This window comes from Camelina sativa, chromosome 19 (genome assembly GCF_030686135.1).
Source record: "Camelina sativa cultivar CO46 ecotype springtype chromosome 19, ASM3068613v1".
NCBI classification, from domain to species: domain Eukaryota; kingdom Viridiplantae; phylum Streptophyta; class Magnoliopsida; order Brassicales; family Brassicaceae; genus Camelina; species Camelina sativa.
Window position 1 is genome coordinate 14,528,625 of NC_141898.1, and position 21,120 is coordinate 14,549,744.

The 21,120-nt window shown below is 36.6% G+C and overlaps 2 protein-coding genes across 2 annotated transcripts; both read left to right on the plus strand.

Annotated features, from left to right (window-relative positions):
• The first annotated feature begins 4,117 nt into the window (after positions 1-4,117).
• On the plus strand, positions 4,118-5,986 carry LOC104767860 (pentatricopeptide repeat-containing protein At3g25210, mitochondrial). The gene has a single exon (XM_087501867.1). The coding sequence runs from the start codon at positions 4,451-4,453 to the stop codon at positions 5,582-5,584; it is 1,134 nt and encodes a 377-aa protein (XP_087357993.1). The 5' UTR covers positions 4,118-4,450; the 3' UTR covers positions 5,585-5,986.
• Positions 5,987-6,283: 297 nt separating this feature from the next.
• On the plus strand, positions 6,284-8,152 carry LOC104766441 (peptidyl-prolyl cis-trans isomerase FKBP15-1). The gene is made up of 6 exons (XM_010490330.2): positions 6,284-6,463; positions 6,597-6,646; positions 6,974-7,036; positions 7,333-7,423; positions 7,544-7,648; positions 7,950-8,152. Exons 1-6 carry the CDS (start codon positions 6,391-6,393, stop codon positions 8,033-8,035), a joined length of 468 nt encoding a protein of 155 aa, XP_010488632.1. The 5' UTR covers positions 6,284-6,390; the 3' UTR covers positions 8,036-8,152.
• Positions 8,153-21,120: the final 12,968 nt, after the last annotated feature.

A 21,120-nucleotide genomic window follows, 5' to 3' on the forward strand; every position in this document is an offset into this window, starting at 1 on the left:
AAACGAAATTATATGTCGGTTTGGGTTTACAAATGAACTGGTTAGGGTTTAGATTTTATAATTAAAACCAAATTATATGTCGGTTTGGGTTTACAAATGAATTGGTTAGGGTTTAGATTTTATAATTAAAACCAAATTATATGTCGGTTTGGGTTTACAAATGAATTGGTTAGGGTTTAGATTTTATAATTAAAACGAAATTATATGTTGGTTTGGGTTTACAAATAAATGGTTAGGGTTTAGATTTTATAATTAAAACGAAATTATATGTTGGTTTGGATTTACAAATGCAGTGGTTAAGGTTTAGATTTTACAATTGGAATGAAATTATATGTCGGTTTGGGCTTATAAAAAAACGGTTTGAGTTTTTAATTTTATAATAATGTATACAGATTTTGTTTCCTTATTTTATAAAAAAAATGAATAAATTATTAAATATATTATGATATGTTAGATTCTGATGGGTTAAAATAAAGAGAAATGAACAAAATGGTACACATTATGAATGAACCAGTATGCCCAATAGTGCTAATGGAATGAAAACTTCGTTGATGAAGAATGTATCCATCGTTTGTTTTTTTTTCTTTTTTTTTTCTTTTATGCTTATGTATGTTTGTTTCTTTTTATATGCTCTATAACTACAAAGGACAATTTTTGGATTCACCCCTAGAGGATGAACATTTCTTATTCACCCCCTCTTACTTAAGGAAATAAATTATTGATTAAGGAAACAAATTATGTATATCAATTAATTTTAAAATTATTACTTCTAAACATTATATTATAATTTTAAATTATAACATCTAAACTCAAATCACTCTTTTTATAAACCGAAATTAAAATATAAACTCTAACCACTATTTTATAAACCCAAACCGACATATAATTTTGCTTAATTTTAAAATATAAACCCTAACCACTCTTTTGTAAACCCATACCGACATATAATTTTGCTTAATTTTAAAATCTAAACCCTAACCACTATTTAATAAACCCAAACCGACATATAATTTTGCTTAATTTTAAAATCTAAACCCTAACCACTCTTTTGTAAACCCAAACCAACATATAATTTTGTTTAATTTTAAAATCTAAACCCTAACCACTCTTTTGTAAACCCAAACCAAAATATAATTTTTCTTAATTTTAAAAACTAAACCTTAGTCACTCTTTTGTAAACCCAAACCGACATATAATTTCGTTTAATTGTAAAATCTAAACCCTAAACTCTAACCACACTTTTGTAAACCCAAACCAACATATAATTTCATTTAATTATAAAATCTATACCCTAAACTCTAACCACTCTTTTGTAAACCCAAAAGGACATATAATTTTGTTTAATTGTAAAAACTAAACTCTAACTAACCACTATTTTGTAAACCCAAACCGTCATATGATTTCGTTTAATTGTAAAATCTAAACTCTAATCGTTATTTTATAAACCTAAACCAACATCATTTCCTTAATAAAAAATCTACAGAATTGATTTTCTTAATTTGTTTGTCTTTTTATTAATTTTGTCTTTTTATTAATTTTGATCTATTTTATAAATATGATATGACATGGCAGTTTGTTGTATTTTGATTGGTTAATTAAGAGGGGGTGAACAACAATGAACCCAAGAATTTTTCAACTACAAAACCCAATCCTATTCCAACTCGGACTAACGTCCTAGATAAATGAACCAGGGCTGGACCGAAAATATTTGCTGCCTAAAGCAAAATTGCCCATTAACAAACCGAAATAAAATTAAAATTGGCAATCAGCCTGTTTCAGGATTCGAAGCCGACACCCACGCTGCCCTTAACATAGACTTAGCCACTGTACTAAAGTAATTTTTTGTAAACTAATGCCCTTAATTTGTACATATATTTGTGATGCCAAAAGCATCTGCTTGTTGGGCTTTAGCCCCGAACCGGCTCTCGATAAATCATTGATGATTGTTGTAAGATTCCAACCCTATTGTACTTCTAACATTTTAGATAGATAATTGATGATTATTTGAAGATAAGATTAAGCCATCATGTAAAAGTGAGGAAATACGACATTTACTCTTGGTAATTGTTATTATTTTATCTTATTTTCTCTAGTTAATGTAAGAATTTTCTAGCATTCAAACAATCACAGTGAGCAGAATGATATAATATTTTTTTTGTGTCATCATTGAATCGATGATGCCCAATTCAAAGTCAAATCCTACTATGCGGGATAACGCGACTTAATCCTAAACCAGTAATATAAAATTTGAATTCATTAACAATCCAAGATTCTTTTATTTTAGTTGAATAACATAAAACTTTTAATGACTTTATAAAACTCTTAATCCAATAACACTAGATTTATCAAGATTTTAGATAACTTTTTACAAATCCACAACCAATAACACCAAATTTTTAAAGAGTTTTTAAAAGTCTTGATTGAATAACAACAAATTTTACCTAACTTTTAAAGTCATTAAAATTCTTTCTAAATCCTAAACCAATACCTCCCCCTTAGTCGAATCGATCCACCGTACTGTAACCACTTGACTAAAAACATTTTCCAGAATAATATATAATCTTTAACATACAAATTGTTAGTTTAGTAAAACTATTTAAAAAAATTACGAAGTTTCTTAGAGGGGGTATTGAACTTGTATTTTAAAGGATTTGGTGGAATTTTAATATTTTAGGTTTTTGCAAGATTTAATTGGTTTTTAGAAGATTTCTGGTTAAATGTTAGAGTTTTTTATATATTTTTCTAAAAATATTTTGTGATTTGGTGAGATTTTATTATTAGATTTTGGGAGATTTTAGAGTACTTTATAACAAAAAAAAAAATTGCCAACTCAGATGACGATGATGGATGCTCTCGACTTCTCAACGACTTCTTGTTTTTTTGTTTAATGTGCAGAGACATTATGAGTGCACCAGTGAGGCGTATTGATGAGGTTCTTGCTCTACCTTATTGAGAGGATGACTTCAAGGGTATGGACGTTCCTGTTTCTAATAATGATTCTTGGCTCTACGATGGTGAGGATGAGCTAAACTCTGTTTTTCAAGAGAGACAGAAAGAGATGGAGTTTATAACTCAAAGAAGGAAAGCAAAAAGAAAGCAAAGGAGAAGCAAGAAGCTGGAAGCTCATCTGATGCAAACATGAACAATTTTGATCTTGGTGATATCTCAAAGTCGATGCAGCAATTCATCCAGAAAGTATCAAGCTACAAAGGAGCAGAAGTTCCAAAAAACAGGTTATCTATTATCTTGAACGTTAACCATGTTTCACGTAAAACAGGTTATTCTCAGTTTTACTCTTGATGAATCAATCATCTGGTAACTTCGTGATATTTTTGCCGGTGGTGGGATTGGAGCGGAGGAGTGGGGAAGAGGACGTGATGAGGTGAGACTGTTTCTGTTTCAGTTTTGATTTTCCAAGAAACACAGTTTTTTCTTATAAATTCCTGTAAAATTCTACCTCAAAAGGTATGATTTCGAAGGAGAACATTTTCAACTAAAAACAAATCAAAATCTCTTACAATCATTCAAAGTATCAGTTTTTTTAAAAGTTGTAATATTCTGAATAACAGTAGATTTCAAGTAAGTTTTATAAATCATTGATTGAATAACAAGAGATTCTAAAGTAGTTTAAATAAGTTTACATAAATCTAAGTTGAATAACATAGGATTTTAAAAGATTTTGAAAAATCATCAATTGAATAACAAGTGATTTTAAAATCAACAACGGAACGAGAAGAATACTCTAAAATCTTTTAAAATACCAAATACCAAGTTCAATACCCTCCTCTTAGATTTCTTCTCCAAAAATCATACTCATTTTTTTTATTTTTTGACAACAATAAAAGAATCATACTCATTTAACGAGGTAAATAATGATAATAATTTATGATTATGTGTGTTGTTTTTTCCCTTATTTTTCTAAAACAAAACTATAATTAATTTCAAAATGCAATAAAGTCTACTACAAGTTTCATCTACGAACAAGCCACACCAAAGAATTAGCTTTCACCGAGCATCTTGAAGCTACAATACCGTACGATGTCGAGCGACACTCCAACGCCTCATCTTTTTCTCCTCCCTAAATCGCGCCAGTAACTTATCTTAGTTGACACCAGAATCAGGTTAAATTAGAAAGTTATCATTTTTTGGTGACCATTTCAATGGAGAGAATCGAAGAAATTAAATTGTTTGGATTTTTAATTTTCTTTTGTTAAAAAAAAATGAATTTAATTTACAACTATTTGTATGTGTTAATTTTGTTTTTCCAATTTCTCGAAACAAAACTAATGATTAATTGTATTGTAAAAGAAAAACACTATAATTAATTTCAAAATGGGATAAACCCTATTACTGTATTTGGCATCATCTACGATACGAACGAGCCACACCGGAGAATTAGCTTTCCCCGAGCACCTTTAAACTATACAATATCGGACTTCTCGTTCCGTCGATGTCGGCGACACTCCGACGCGTCATCCTTTTCTCTTCCGCCCGTATCTTATCTCCGCCGTGTATTTCCTCCTCCGCCGTAAATCGCCTATCTCTATCTTTCTCTTCTTTTGATTCCCCGGCGGAAACACACACCTCCCCTTCCCGGACTCGAACCCGAACTCCACTCGAGGCTCAATTCGAAACATGGATCCAGAATCTGAAACCAGGATTCACAAACTCCGACGTCGTAACGGCGTTACGAGCCCAATCTGATCCAGATCTAGCTCTCGACATCTTCCGATGGACAGCTCAGCAACGAGGATACAAGCACAACCACGAAGCTTACCACGCCATGATCAAACAAGCAATCACCGGAAAACGAAACAAATTCGTGGAAACCTTAATGGAAGAAGTAATCGCCGGCGCTTGTGAAACGAGCGTTCCTCTCTACAATTGCATCATCAGATTCTGCTGTGGTCGTAAGTTTCTCTTCAACAGAGCTTTCGATGTTTATAACAAGATGCTTCGATCTGATTACTCGAAACCTGATCTTGAGACTTATACTCTGCTTCTTAGCTCATTGCTCAAGAGATTCAACAAATTGAATGTGTGTTATGTGTATCTTCACGCTGTTAGATCGCTCACTAAGCAGATGAAGTCGAACGGTGTGATTCCAGATACGTATGTGTTGAATATGATCATCAAGGCTTATGCAAAGTGTCTTGAGGTAGATGAAGCTATAAGGGTGTTTCGTGAGATGGCTTTGTATGGCTCTGAGCCTAATGCTTATACTTATAGTTACCTAATTAAGGGGCTTTGTGAGAAAGAAAGGCTTGGACAGGGTTTAGGGTTTTACAAGGAAATGAGGAGTAAAGGGATGGTTCCGAATGGGAGTTGTTATATGGTTTTGATTTGTAGTCTTTCCATGGAGAGGAGATTGAGTGAAGCGGTTGAGGTTGTGTATGACATGTTGGCGAATTCCTTGTCTCCGGATATGTTGACTTATAATACTGTTTTGACGGAGTTGTGTAGGGGAGGTAGAGGGGATGAAGCTCTTGAGCTGGTTGAGGAATGGAAGAAACGGGATCCGGTGATGGGTGAAAGGAACTACAGAACATTGATGGACGAAGTGTATTTTCTGAACAAGGGATGATTGAATAGGTTCTGTTCTCATCATCTTAATGTCGACCAATCCGCTGAGCTCTTGTAATTCGGAAAACGGCTAAAAGATGGATCACTGTGGTTAAGAGTGTAAGTTTATATACTCTAGTAAATGAACCTGCAGATCTCAGTAATGATCCAAACTATACTAGGATAGTAGGATACACCTTTCAGGTTGCAGCAATAGGGATGGGAAGATTTGAGCTCTGATCGGGTAGAGATGTCTTGCGGTTTCTATTGTTTGAATGATTTGAGATGTCATTACCTTGTAACCTGTTATAAGAATGATGATATATGAATCTTTCTCCTGAAGGATATCAAATGGTTACTGATATGTAATCCAAAAGATCTACAACATTTGTTGATTTATAAATGCTCTTTCCGTTTATCATTATTGATGATGACACACTTATATAACGTTATACTGTTACAAAGCTCTTTGTCAGTTCTAATCTTCACCAAGAGACATACATCTTCAGACAATTCACAAGATTAGGAAGCATTGGTCAATGATTTGCATATATAAACCATTTATACATCACATTTGCTCACCAAGGAAGGCACAATGTGAGTGACTCCGTGATCCGCCGCTTAAAACACGTTTTGTTTTTTTTCCACCGCCTTAGGTGACGAGAAATAATTTATGAATAGTGGGCTATAAGTGGGCCTATCTATTAATACGGCGTAAGCCCATTAGATTTAGTTTCGTCTTTGTTGTCAACAAAGAGGACCCCCCGAAAGAGATCTATATCGTATAACCTGTGACTGAGAGAGATCAAAATCGAAAACGTGAAGAAGATGATGATGATGAGCTCTGCATCCGCCATGAAAGCTGCTGGAGTTTTGCTTCTTCTTACTGTGCTAACATTAGGTAAAATATTAATCTTTCTTCTCCTTTTTGCGTATTATCTCGATTTCGATGTGATTCATCTGATCGATCTGATGATCTCCGTCGATTTATTTTTTTGATCTTCTCGTCGATTTGTGATGATGATGATCTCCAGCTTATGCGAAGAAGTCTGGTGATGTGACAGAGTTGCAGATTGGTGTCAAGGTGAGTACTAACGCTCGTAATTTCAACTTCCATATTTGAATTTGACTTATCTGTGTAGGAGTCTGTTGGAATGAAATTGAATTTGATCTCAACGTGATTAGAAGATAACAATGGTCATGATTACGTTGTTTAAACTTCAAATTCAACTGAAATTTATGTTAATTCGCGTGATTAGAAAGATGATAATAATGGTCAAGATTACTTTGTTTTAGTTACAGTCTTTAGAAAGTAAATGAAGAAATTGGAAATGGACTTGCCTTCTATACTCTTTTGGCTAGTGCACTTTTCTGACCATTGGTTTCATTTGTTTCTCTTTTTTTCTTACAGTTCAAGCCTCAGAAATGTGATCTTCAGGCTCACAAAGGGGATAAGATCAAGGTTCACTATCGGGTATGTTTTATTTGAAGCTTTTACTAGTTTTGTAACCTTAATGCTGGGAAGGTTCCTTCTTGCTTGCTTTTATAGTATTCTGATTGAGAGAAAAGAAAGAGCCATGAAGGAGTTTTTTTTTTTCTCACTGCAACCTTAAGAATGTTCATGAAACATCAGGGGATGAAATTGTGGAATTACCTTCATTAGTGTTTAAGAAAATGTTGATATTTGATAGCTTAAGAACAAACAGTAATTATGAAATCTGATCTATAAACAGCTTGACGATTAACGTAGTTCTCTCTTGGCTCTTGCAGGGAAAGTTAACTGATGGAACTGTCTTTGATTCAAGTTTTGAGAGGGGTGACCCTATTGAGTTTGAGCTTGGAACTGGTCAAGTCATCCCAGGTTTGTTTCAGTCGCATTGCATCGCAGAAACTCCATCTTTTTTTCTCCTGTTATTGTTACATTATATTATTGACAAGACAAAATTGAAGGTGATGGAACTTAATTTGAAATGACTTGCAGGATGGGACCAGGGTTTACTGGGAGCTTGTGTAGGTGAGAAGAGAAAGTTAAAAATCCCATCCAAACTTGGTTATGGTGAAAGCGGCTCACCACCAAAAATTCCAGGTATGTTATGTTACTCGGCTGAACGTTACTAGTAGATGACTCAGTTCCATCCTTCTCTCTAACGATGAGGCTAGAGAGAACATAAGATACTGAATTGACCTGCCAATGAAAAACGCTGCACCTTGTTAAACGATCGATAAACCAATGCATGTGTGCCGTAAGTGCATCAGAACCAAGATATAGGGAGTCAGATAATGAGAGTTGTTGTGTTGTGTAAATTTTTCGATTGTAGCTGCATTTGTTATGAAGACTATATTGCAGTTGAGACTCGATGTTTCATGAAATGAATGGTAAATTGCAGGTGGTGCGACATTAATATTCGACACTGAGCTTGTTGCTGTGAACGGGGAACCAGCCAGCGAAGGAAAAGCAAAGAATGAGCTTTGATTACACCCTCGTTGTTTTTTTTTTCCATTTAAACGAAACCGTTAAGTAGTAGCTCTTGTCGGCATTTTGAATCTAAAACAGCCTAAGACAATAATAATATGTTTCGTTATAACTTTAGTTATGTTGGCAGTTTTAAAATGACAACTTGGCCAGAAAAGAGAAAGTTAATTTTGATTGGCAATAAGGTGCAAACGCAGATAATCAGAAGAACTTTGGCCAGAATCACTTATTTTGCCATGTGTGGATATGACAGTATAATAACAACATGTACAATCTTCCAATTTAGTTCATAAACCGTGAGTGTGCAACCTAACTTGTTTGCCTACAGCGATCCTCGTTGAATGAAGAAGATATCAAGTCTTCCAAGGTGCTTTGTAGAACTCCGTTGACATCTCTGAGTAGTGTACGATTTACTTGCAAAAAAGTGGAACAACTTTATCCAAATGTGGGAGCTTTGCAAAGAAGTCTCTTTGTGGTCAAGCAAAAGTTTATGGTGGTCAACTCAACTGGTCATGATGCTGGGTTTTAGGGTTTATTTGGTGAGAGTCAGTCTCCAGAACAACGTTGAACCATGTATAAAGCTAAACTTATTTAGCTTAGGCGATGAAGTCTATATATTCAAGTCAGTCACTACTACGGTTTATTGTTGTTATGCATCAGCATCACCAAAGACAAGCCTAAAGGTCGTCGTTAAATACAAATGCAAAACGTAACCATATTGGATGACTGATTTTAAAGATATTTACAATTTTTTCGAGAGATTTACTTAGATGTACTACAAAATTGGGTAATATTATCAGAACAGATAATTTTTTTTATTACTAGGATATTTTAGGTATTTTCAAAATACTTACGTGCTCTTGTTTTATGTTACAGGAAAAAACGTAATTACAAAAATGTCATTGCCACGTCAGACGTCACGTCAGAAATCGCTGATGTGTATTAAATAACTCAGCTTTATCGCGTTACAGAGGTAATGACGGCTGAGTTACAGTATGTTGCGGCTGATTTATGGAAAAAACATTTGAGTAAGAGCAGGCGGCTGACTTAGAGCATAACCCAGTCAAGCGTTACGACTGACTTAAAGAAATCTGGCTGAATTATGCTATAACTCAGCCGTCCTTACGGCGGACTTTTTAACCGATGGTTGAGTTTTTAAAATTTTGGCTGAGTTATCACTACGACATGGCTGAAATAACATTTTCTGGTTGGTTGAGTTATGAACAACGACTAACTTATAAGATGTCGTTACGGCCGAGTTATGGTTATTTACTATAACTCAGCCGTCATAAGCTGACTTATCGGACAACTCGGCCATTTTACGGCTGACTTAGTAGCGAAAGATTAATTACTAGAATATCATTCAGTTACGGCTGATTTATTAGACGATACGACTGAGTTATGACATTAAGCGGCTGAATTTGGCAGCCATTTTTTTGCTTTTTAATTATTATAATAGTATCTTTTTGCTTTTTAATTACTGTAATAGTATTCATGTTGCGGCTGAGTTATAATCTTGTTTGATGACTGATTTAATTAGGCTGATTTACATGTCCGTTTGGGGGCTGACTTGCCACTTCGGTCACATATCAATGTCATCATCTTCTCCGGAAATACGAAACGTCGTTCCTTCGATTATTGTTCTTCAACTGGTTCAAAATAAAAGATTTACATGTTTTCTACCTTCTTTTTCACCTTGTTCTTCCCTTGTTTTTCTCTTTGTTTTTCATTTCTTGATTACACTCATTCTTATTAATTTTTCTCATTCTTCTTCATTTACTTTCATGGATCCAGTTCCGGTGTTTGTTGTTTCCGGTAATTAGGTAAAGAAACACAAATATGTACTTAACACCGATGATAGAGGGTGTCGAGTTGTGCAGATAGATGCAGAAACAATGCACGACAAGTTTACTTTACGTTCATTTCTTGTTATAAGTCAGCCACCAAACATTATAAATCAGCCGTCATATGAATCTAAGAGACCTTTTGAAATAACACGACATGTTTCTTTTTTTTAATCCTAATATCTAGTGATCCCATACTCACTAGCAACCTACTCCAAAACAATAACAACAACGGATAACAAATAATGAATCCAATAACCAATAACCATTAAAGGAAATAACATAATACCATTCCAATAACAATCCAGAACCTAAAATAATCCGTTCTAGACCGCTAAAATCCACTCAAGCATCCTAACAAAGACACAGAGCAAACAACAGAGCCTCTAGAACATCCTCTTCTTCATACCCTTGATTCTACGATCACACTTTGCCTTTACCTGCACTGCAAACACAAATTGAGATGCATGAGTATTTAATAAATACTCAGTAAGGCAATCCTCCCATCTACTGGGCTATACACACAAGCAATAGAGACATCTCTAACTATCAACCAACAATCAATAACCAAACAACAACAAACCAGGACTCTGCATCGACCGACGCCAACCATGCATTGACCGACACCAACTGGGGTTGCATCGACCGACACGCACACTGCATCGACCAACACATGCTCGACATAGCATGAAATCCCTAATTGCATCAACCGACGCCTCCACATGGCATCGACCGATGGTCCTAGGTCAAACGCGCCGTCCTCGCATTTGCATCGACCGACGCACAAAGTGCATCGACCGATGCACATGCCGAGAATCGTTTTTCCCCAAATCTCCTCACCGGATCTTGGTTCCTACAACCATCAAACTCGATTCTAAGCCACAAGAAAGCTTCACAAAGTCTTAAATAACGTTCTAACAAGCCACACAACACATAAACAAGCAGATCAGAGAAATCTCCAGCTTAGATAAGCCATGGTCATGCACTTACCTTTGTCACAGACGATTCTGAACCTCAAACAGGAAGAGAAACACTCCTAGGAAGCTCCTACAACGATCCCAGATACAGATCTCTACAGGAACAACCTCAGATCTCCAAGAACTCTCAAGAACAACAAAAAAATTCTTTCTCTCTTTCTTTTTCTGCAGAAAAAGGCCCAAACTCGGCCAAACCCTCAAGTTTCTGCTTTTATAAGCGATTCCAGGGTTTCTCTAACCCCAAAACGCAACATTTAACTTAAACTCGTTTGCGAGAACTAACCTTGCATCGACCAATGCATCACCAGCATCGATCGATGCACATCCCAAACCGGGATTCGATCGACCTCGAATCTAGCACTAAACCAACAGCCAAGGATCTCTCGTGCAACCAACACTTTGGCCTGCACCTCCTCCGACTAACTATGAGGACTCAACCTGGCCAATAACCAGCGTCTCTGACATTATACGCTCTCAACTCATGCATCTCTCTCGCTCTTAGGTCTCAACCTTCGAGTCTTACCGACTTGCCTTCGGGCCTCAGCCTTCAAGCTATGGTATCAGGAAGTCAAATCTTGTTCTCGGGCTATTACCCTACAACGTGCCTTCGGATCGTCACCCAAAGTTGATATACCAATTATACCCTCAGACCACAAAGTCCTTCGAGATAACGGTACACAGGAACCTAACTGTTCCCTCATGAGTTGTTCGAGATCTCATATCTCTATAACAATAATTCTGAGCTTGACAGAGTACCCCGCTGACCAAAACTACCTTTATGGCTCTCGCAGAAACATCGCAATGTCCTACGGCCAACACTCGCCACTAAGGCTACCGAGATGTCACAAAGACCCTAACCACGTCACAAAGACTCCAAACATGTCACAAAGACCACACAAACATACCGCAGGACCGCCACCAAGTCCACAAAAATGTCCAAAACGATCGCTACTAAGGCCACAAACGTCATCGGGACCGCCACCATGGTATCCAACATCACTAAGACCACCACCAAGGTATCCGGCGTCACCAAGACCTCTACCCCTAACCGGCGTCACCAAGAAATCTGTCACCAAGACCAACGTCAGGTGCAAAACGTCACTAAGACATACTACCACTGACAAGCGTCACCAAGATCTCTGTCACCAAGACCACTGTCACGGTACAAAACGTCACTAAGACTCCTATCAAGGAAAAAGCGTCACCAAGACCACTCCATTCCATGAAACTAAACGCCACAAAGACCGCCACCCAGGCACACATCCCGCAGGATCATCACGAAGATCCCCACACTTTCCACAAAAACTTTCCATTTTTAGAACCATTCTAATGGAAACCTTCTTTTTAAGAAAATTTCTATTTATGAAAACTTCCAATTATAGAAACCCGAGCTATTTCCCTTCATCTTATTAATCTTAAAAATGTCATAATTGTTACAACCTCAATGAAAATACATAAAAAAAATAAGATACAATAGCACCGACTCAATGACCCGTATCCCGAGCACCACCTCGTCTTGGTACTTAGTCGCACAACCAACCACCCTTAAGCGACCAAGTATCAAGAGAGATGGGCTGGAATACTCCATCCGCTCCAGCCACGGTCTTCAAACCACCACGACACTGGAACCAAGGTTAGGCAAGCTCAAGCGTCGACTTACTTCTCAAACCACTTCTTGAACCTTGCCTTCATCCTCGCCTCTGGCTCCCAAATCTCCTTTAACACACAATCACAATCCCGCTGGACTCTCATCAAAGGAATCTTCTTCCGCCGAACTTCCTTGATCCGCCTCTCGAGTACCCTCACCGGTCTCGTCTCAAGAGTCATGTTGGGCTGAATATCTACAGGAATCTTAGCCAACAACTCATCATCCTTGTGAAGACACAACCTCAGCATCGACACATGGAAGACTTTGTGGAACGCATGCATAAACGCAGGCAACTCTAACTTGTATGCAACCGGTCCCAGCTGCTTCACAATCTTGAAAGGACCCATATACTTCAGACTCAACTTAGTCTCTGAAAATGACCTGTTCGGACCCCGTAATATGGCCATCTTGAGGTACACTCTGTCATCCACCTAAAACTCAATGACCTTTATCCTCTGATCAGCATAACTCTTCTGCCGATCCTGAGCCTCTCTCATGTTCAGCTTGAGAACCTGAACAAAACTCGCATTCAATATGCTCCTCTCCCCCATCTGAGTCCAACATAAAGGTGTGCTACATGGCCTCCCATACAACGCCTTATAAGGAGTCATACAAATACTCACTTGATAACTGTTGTTGTAAGCAAACTCTACGAGGTTCAAATGATCAGCCCAATGACCACCCCAATCCAGCACACACATTCTCAACAAATCATTTTCAACAACACCTAGTGTAACTCTCAACACATTCTCAACAAAACATTTTGTTTGAAAATTTCAACACCTAGTGTAATTCATCATAATTTAAAGGATTGCGAAAAGTTGCATATATGTTACGTAGTTTCAACTTTATACCACTAATCATTTTGAGTAGTAATCCAAACTGTATTGTACATCAAGCTAGTAGTGGTGCAAGTGAATATCAACGAGATTATTAATATTAATTATATATGTGATGTATATTAAGAATGAGCTTTTCTTATTCATTAGTGAATGTACAATATATATAGTCTCCATACAATAGGGTTTTGATAAGTATTAATTATATTTGTATCCTTCTCTCCTTGATACACCCCCTCAAGATGGAGACAGTGGCTTGACTCCAATCTTGCAAACGAGTTCGTGAAAATGGGGACGAGGTAGAGGTTTTGTTAAGGTATCAGCCAACTGATCATGTGTTGAGACATGTGAGACACGTAGTGCACCAGATTGAATATAGCCACGCACGAAGTGATAATCAATTGCTACATGTTTCATCCTTGAGTGAAAGACCAGATTGGAACAAAGATACGTTGCTCCCATGTTATCACAGTATATGACCGGTGCCGTAGGTAAGGTGATGACCAATTCAGACAGAAGCGAACAGATCCACTGAAGTTCGGAAGCCGTATTGGCCACAGCACGGTACTCCGCCTCTGTGGAGGATCTTGCGACACTCCTTTGTTTCTTCGATGACCACGAAATCGGACTCCCCCCAAAGTATACAATATACGCATTTGTCGAAATACAATCACCTTTGTCACCCCCCCCCCCCAATCAGCATCAGAAAAAGCATGAACAGTAAGAGGACAATCCGAACGAATGAAAATGCCATGAGACGTGGTACCAACGAGATAACGTAATATCCTCTTAGCAGCCTGCCAATGATCTGTGGTTGGTTTATGCATATATTGAGATAGATGGTTTACCGCAAATGCAATGTATGGACGGGTAAAAGCCATGTACTAAAGACTCCCAATGACCATGCGGTATGTAGTGACATTAGCTAGGGGTGTCCTGGAGTGTAACGTTAGTGGTGACTGTGACATCGGAGTCGTGACCGGTTGGCACCAAGCATGTTTGTGCGTGCTAACAAATCTGTGACATACTTACGCTGCATCAAATGTAACCCTTGTTTTGTTCGCGTTGCCTCAATGCCAAGAAAGTAGCTTAGTGGACCAAGATCTTTTAGTGAAAACCGAGAAGCAAGAGAGGCATTGAACGGTTGAACAAGCGACGATGGACCAGCAATGATTATGTCATCAACATAGACCAATACGTAGAGGTATTCCCGGTTGTGTTTGTATGTGAACAGCGATGTGTCAAATAGTGAGTTTGTGAAGCCTAGTTGTATGAGGAAATTACGCAACTCCTGATACCAAGCGCGAGGAGCTTGTTTCAAACCGTATAGAGCTTTCTGAAGGCGACATACATGATGACGACGGTCACGGTCCACAAAGCCCGGTGGTTGTGAGACATACATTGTTTCAGTGAGTGTACCTTTAAGAAACGCGTTATTGATGTCAACCTGATAAATGCTCCAATCTCGTTTAACCGCAACCTCAAGTACCAGCCGGACTGTCGTCGATTTGATGACCGGACTAAACGTTTCTGAGTAGTCTAGGCCATACAATTGAGCAAAACCGCGAGCAACTAGCCTTGCCTTGTACCTTTCAATTGAACCGTTAGGACGATACTTGAGAGTACAAATCCACTTACATGGTATAACGTGCTGCGAAGGGTCAAGCTCTTCCAGATCCCATGTGCGATGCCGCATCTGTGCGTTGATCTCCTCAACCATCGCCTTTCGGAAATTCAGGTCTTTAAGCGCTTGAGCCATAGTAGTGGGTATCATCGGAGATTTTTCCGCCAATAGATTAAGCTTTTGTTTTGGTTTAGATATGTTGTTTTTGGCTCTTGTTTGCATAGGATGGATATTTTGTGGAGGAGATGGTTGTTGGACAATTTGAGGTTGTGGTGAGGGGGATGGAGTAGCGGGTGTGGAATTTTGGTGAGATGCAATGGAGGAAGTGTTTAGCGATGGTGGATGCGAGGAAGAAGATGAGGACGTGGACGAAGAAGGATTTGAGGGTAATGGACTTGGACTTTTCAAAATTGGGCTAGAATGTGTAGTAGAGGTTGAATTTGGTGGAGTGGAGGTGTGAGAAATATTTAGGCCTGGTGTTGTTGGGCTATGTGTTGGATTTGAGAGTGAATAAAATTGTGGAGAATTGGACGATGATGGCTGCAATTCAAGCGATAAAGTGTTAGGCGAATTTACCTGTGATGGTGGAGCACGCTAGGACTGAGGAGACGACGGAGATGCAGGGACGCCCAGAGATTGTTGTGTCGAGGAGAGTGGACCGGGGTGAGGATCTGAGCACGGCATGGAGGAGGAATGAGTGAGTGGCGAGGGCACATAACTGACCGGTGCATGCAGCGCATGTGAGGCAGCGGAGTCAGATGACAGCGGTGGTTGTGACGACACGCGAAACGGGAAGTTCGTTTCAATGAACTGAACGTGACGAGATGTATACACTCGGCCGGTTGTGAGGTCCATGCATAAATATGCACTTTGGGTAAGTGAGTACCCAATAAAAACACACGGTGTAGAACGATCGTCAAGTTTTTTTGTCTGATACGGCCGGAGCCATGGAAAACACGTACAGCCAAACACACGCAACTTGAAGTAATTTGGTGATTGGTTGAATAGTTTAGCATACAGAGACATACCATGCAGAACATCCGTAAGCATGCGGTTGATAAGATAGGTTGCTGTGGCAAATGCATATGACCAATACGTCTTCGGTACCGATGCATGACTAAGGAGTGAAAGACCCGTCTCCACAATGTGACGATGTTTCCGTTGAGCAGTACCGTTGTGTTCTGGTGTGTGTGGCGGTGACGTCAAATGTGATATACCACTAGCAGCCAAAAAAGACCGTAACGCAAGGAATTCACCGCTGTTATCCGTATATAACGTTCTGATTCGACATTGAAAACGATTTTCCACCAAGGCTTTAAAAGCTATAAAAACCTCTTTTACTTGAGATTTCTGTTTCAAGGGATATAACCACGTATATCTTGTGTAATGATCAACAATAACAAGATAGTATTTGAAATGATCAATAGAGAAAAGAGGAGATGTCCACACATCGGAGTAAAGATATTCAAGAGGGTGTGTGGAGGTGATTGTATTTGTAGAAAAAGGGAGTTTGTGGCTCTCATTGATTAAACAGTCGGAACACGACAATTGTTTTTGTGAAGTGTTTGAGAGTGGTAAAGAAAAATTTGTAACAATAGCTTTTAAAGTGGAGATAGTAGGATGCCCAAGTCTGGAATGCCATGATGAGAGGTCGGTTTTTGGTGATGGTGATGCGGAGAATGCGGAAATGGTTGCTTTTGTAACCGGCCACTCATATAACTCATTCCTAGTCCTGCCTTGGAGTAACTGGACCCCCGTGCTGAGATCCTTCACCTGAAAGGACGCAGGATAGAAGTGCACAGAAACTTGATTAGCATTGCACAATCGATACACCGAGATTAGATTTTTGAAAACATCAGGGACATATAATATATCTTGAAGTTTAAGAGAGCGAGATGGAGTGGGGAGCAAACCAGAACCCATTTTTGTTATGGGAATACCCGAACCATCAACTATTTTGACCTCTTCACCACCATTATACGGCTGATGTAAAGAGAGATTGGAGAGATCAGAAGTCAGATGGTGTGTAGCTCCACTATCGAGGATCCATGGAGTCGGGTTGTAAGACGGAGTAGCCGCAAAGTTAGCTTGTGGCTGCCACATAGGTGGTGAAGCAGCCTGATATCCACCGCTAGAATGAGAGTAACCACGACCAGAGGACTGCAGTTGAGAACACCACCTTGCGCTGTGAACTTGAACGCCACAGATCTGGCAACGACCCTGATAACCACGACCACGTGAGATTGGACGAGAATGAAACTGGTTACGTGGTTGAGACATGGTATTGTTCCCACGTGATTGTTGAGGACCCCGAGTGTTGTGACCTCTATGGGAAGCAAGATTAGCCGAAGCCGGAATGGATGAAGAGGCGGTGAGCAACGTCTGAATTTTCAGCTCTTGGTTGATGAGTTTCTCATGGAGAACGGTGAGCGACGGTGGTGTGTCACTTTCGGCGATCTGATCAGTAACTTGTTTGTACTCATCAGGAAGACCACAAAGGATGTAATCGATTTGATATTCATGAGGTATGGGACTAGCAAGCAACGCCAGTTGATCAAAGCGTGTGGTGAAGCCATTGAAGTAGTCTTCAATAGATTTAGCACCTTTCTTCCATTGTTTCAGCTGCTCACGGATCTGAAGAATGTGACCTCTACTCGGTTGAGCGTAGGTGTTGGTAAGAGTGCTCCAGATCTCAGCCGACGTGTTGGCTTTGGAGAGAAGAGGCTGGCACCAAGAAGACTATAAAGGAGGAGCTGATCTTGCCGTTGCCAATGTTTATAGGCAGGGTTAGCGGTGGTGGTACCTTCGGTGGTAAGAGTAGCATCAGGGGCGGTCGTCGAACCATCAAGATAGCCGGCGAGATCATAGCCATTGCACAAGGCATGAACTTGACGTTTCCACATCAGAAAGTTTGTGGAAGTGAGCTTCGTAACGTTTGACATGTTAACGTTAACGAGGGATGACGCATCAGCGGGTGCAACAATTTTGGAAGTTGCGGACATGATCGACAAAAGAAGAGAGAAAGAGAATGACAAGAGAAGAAGATAAAGAAGAGAAGCGGCGGCCGAGAGAAAAAAAAATTTAGGTTTTTAAACTTTTACTGCTCTGATACCATATTAAGAATGAACTTTTCTTATTCATTAGTGAATGTACAATATATATAGTGTCCATACAATAGGGTTTTGATAAGTATTAATTACATTTGTATCCTTCTCTCCTTTATAATGTATAGGGTGTATGATGAATATCATGATCCATTATACATTTAAGCATCACTATGTAAATTAAGGATGAAAACAAAATTCGAGGCAAGAAGAGAATTATAATATGTGTTAGATCTAATTGATCAAAACTAAATGATTAATGAGTTTTCTATTAGAGAACTGTTGGTTGTTAATTAAGCTAATTAAAACGAAAATTATGGATTTAGTTTGATCAGAAATATTCAGATATTTCTTACATATCATTCACTGATTGATTAGGAGCATGTTCCACTTACCAAGCCCCTTTCGCGCGTGGCACTTGTACAAAATATAGACTTTATGGTGACAAAAAATGTAATAAAGCTTGCAAAGACAAAAATTATTTTGACGGCAGGTGTGAAGTGTATCTAGACGAAGGAGGAATAAGACTAGGTTGCTTCTGTATTATATATAGGTTGCCACTGACAGTTGCAAAAAAAGTATTCATAGAAGGAGTTTTTTGCTAAAATTTTGTTAACACGACAAGTAACTTAACCCACTGATTTGGGTCTAAACAATTGAAGGTCTTTTAAGCTAAAATTTTGTTTACTTTATATGTAAGATGCCTTTTTAGCTAATAACTGTAAAATTGTTTTGGCTAAAAACTATAAATTTAAGGGTCTTCTTAGCTAAAATTTTGTTAATTTGCCTTTTTTTGCAAGTATGTGAGTCAATTTGCTTTTCTTTATAAAAAAATTATTGTTTTTGAAGTTAGTTGTTAGTTTTGAATTTATAATATATTTTTTTTCGTCTTTGGTAAATTGGTAAATAATAGTTGTAAATCCGATAGTTTCGTTTCCAATAATGATTCTGTTACATCGCATCCATGATCGATCATCAGCGTCGTTAAACCATATGACACAAGGTCAACTACGTGAATTTGATGAAAGATTTCGCAAACCAAAATGCAAGTATAGTATAGCCAGATTTAGCAAATAAAAACACAATGTTTAACTGTTTGTGGTTTTCAACTGTTTGTGGTTTTCAACTGTTTATGGAAATTGTAAACCTTATATGGAAGTTTGAAAATGATTTTTTTTCATATACATTACTACTGTCTATAGTTTTTTTCTAGTATATGAAAAAGATATGTTTAAAGTTTTTTGCGTTACACATCCGAAAATGGCATACCGACAACAATCACCGTCCTTCAATAATACTAGATTAAGAGCACGAGTTGAAATTCATTTTATTTACATTGTAATTTTTTTATAAAATATAATTTATGTGATTATTTTTAAAAGTTTTTTTGATAAAATATTATGTAATAAAATCATATGCTAAATATGATGACTTGAAAAATATACTTATTTTATAAGTTTTATATTGTTAATGATTCTAGATAAGTACTCGTGCTATAACACTAGTTAAATTTTATTTTATACAAAATTTTGTATATTTTCTATTTTAAAATAAAATTTTAATATGTTGTATTAGTTTATGTACGTAAAGTTATTTCAACAATGTATATTCTACCTCATGACTTGAATGTCATTATAAGACATAATTTTGTGAATTTGGTTTTTAAAAAGCGAGTTATTATATTATGAGTAATTTAATATATTATTATACTTTTTGTTTTAATAAATTTGGTTTTTTAAAATTCTTTCATGTTATAGTGACATATTATTGACGTTGCTATAACAAAACAATTTAGAGTGTTTATAGTTTCTAACTTTAATATCAAGTTTTAATATTTTAAAAATATTTCAAAATAAATTATTTAAAGTTTATTATATTATATAAAATTATAAAATTCACCAAAAATGTATGAAATTGAATTTAAATATTCAAATATTGACCCGTTACTCAGTAAATTTTTTAATTCAATAGATATTATTTTTAAAGAATAATATTAATAAAAACTGAATATTTTATAGATTGAATCATTTATATTTGTTTTTAAAAAATCAACTTATGGTATATCCGGAAATAAAACTATTTTTTAATTATAATAAATAATATGATAATTTATTTGATTCACAAAATAGACTCATATATAAAAATGAGAGGTGAAATATAATAATAATTAATAATTTAATATGTTAAGTTAGATATCAAAGGATTTTATTTGATGAAAAATTTAATAAAAAAAATTAGTATGGTAAGTTAGATGATATCAAATGATTCTTTAGAATATTCTCTTTAAGATTTTGGGAAACAATAAATCGAGACTATACAAATAATATAAAACTTAATCTATAATCTATTTGTAACCAACTTATTAAAATTATATAATCTACAAAATGATGTTGTGTACTTCCGTTTTATTATATAGGGGATGTCAAAAAGACTGTGATATAAATATCATATGATAGACTATTCGATACTATATATTGTTGTGAGTTTTTGTTAATTAACTAGATTTTAATCCGCGTTACATCGCGTGCATATAATTTTATTATTATTTATATTTTATGTTGTATTTGTTTGTTAAATATTGGATGTTTTGTAAATAGAGCTACAACTAATTTTTCCAGCTGTTTGTACGGCAAAATATTTTTACTAATTTTTTAACCCGTAATATACTTCATGACCATTTATTTGTTATATTTAGTTTGTTTTGTTTAGTGTTTGAGATTCTATTTTGATTTTTAATTATTATAACAAAAAAATAAGGGATCTAAATACATAATAAATTATTATACGCTATGATTAAGTCAAACTGTTCCTAATTATTTAATTATTTACACAATCTTAGTTAAATCAAACTGATTTTATATGTCAAACATTCTAATATTAATAGTGTTGAAAAATAATTAAATGAGGATTTAACCCGTGTTAGCACAAATTTAATAATATTTTATTAATTCAAACATATCCTCTTTACAACTCATCTATTATATAACCATATCATACTGTATTGAAAACTTTTTAAATTTTACATATTCATAATATTTTAAAATTTTAT

Excerpts from the sequence above, each read along its gene's own strand:
- LOC104767860 (XM_087501867.1), top strand. The coding sequence starts at position 4,451 with ATGTCGGCGACACTCCGACGCGTCATCCTTTTCTCTTCCGCCCGTATC.
- LOC104766441 (XM_010490330.2), top strand. The coding sequence starts at position 6,391 with ATGATGATGATGAGCTCTGCATCCGCCATGAAAGCTGCTGGAGTTTTG. Across the intron at positions 7,037-7,332 it reads AGATCAAGGTTCACTATCGG|GGAAAGTTAACTGATGGAAC; the intron begins GTATGTTTTATT and ends TGGCTCTTGCAG. Across the intron at positions 7,424-7,543 it reads AACTGGTCAAGTCATCCCAG|GATGGGACCAGGGTTTACTG; the intron begins GTTTGTTTCAGT and ends AATGACTTGCAG.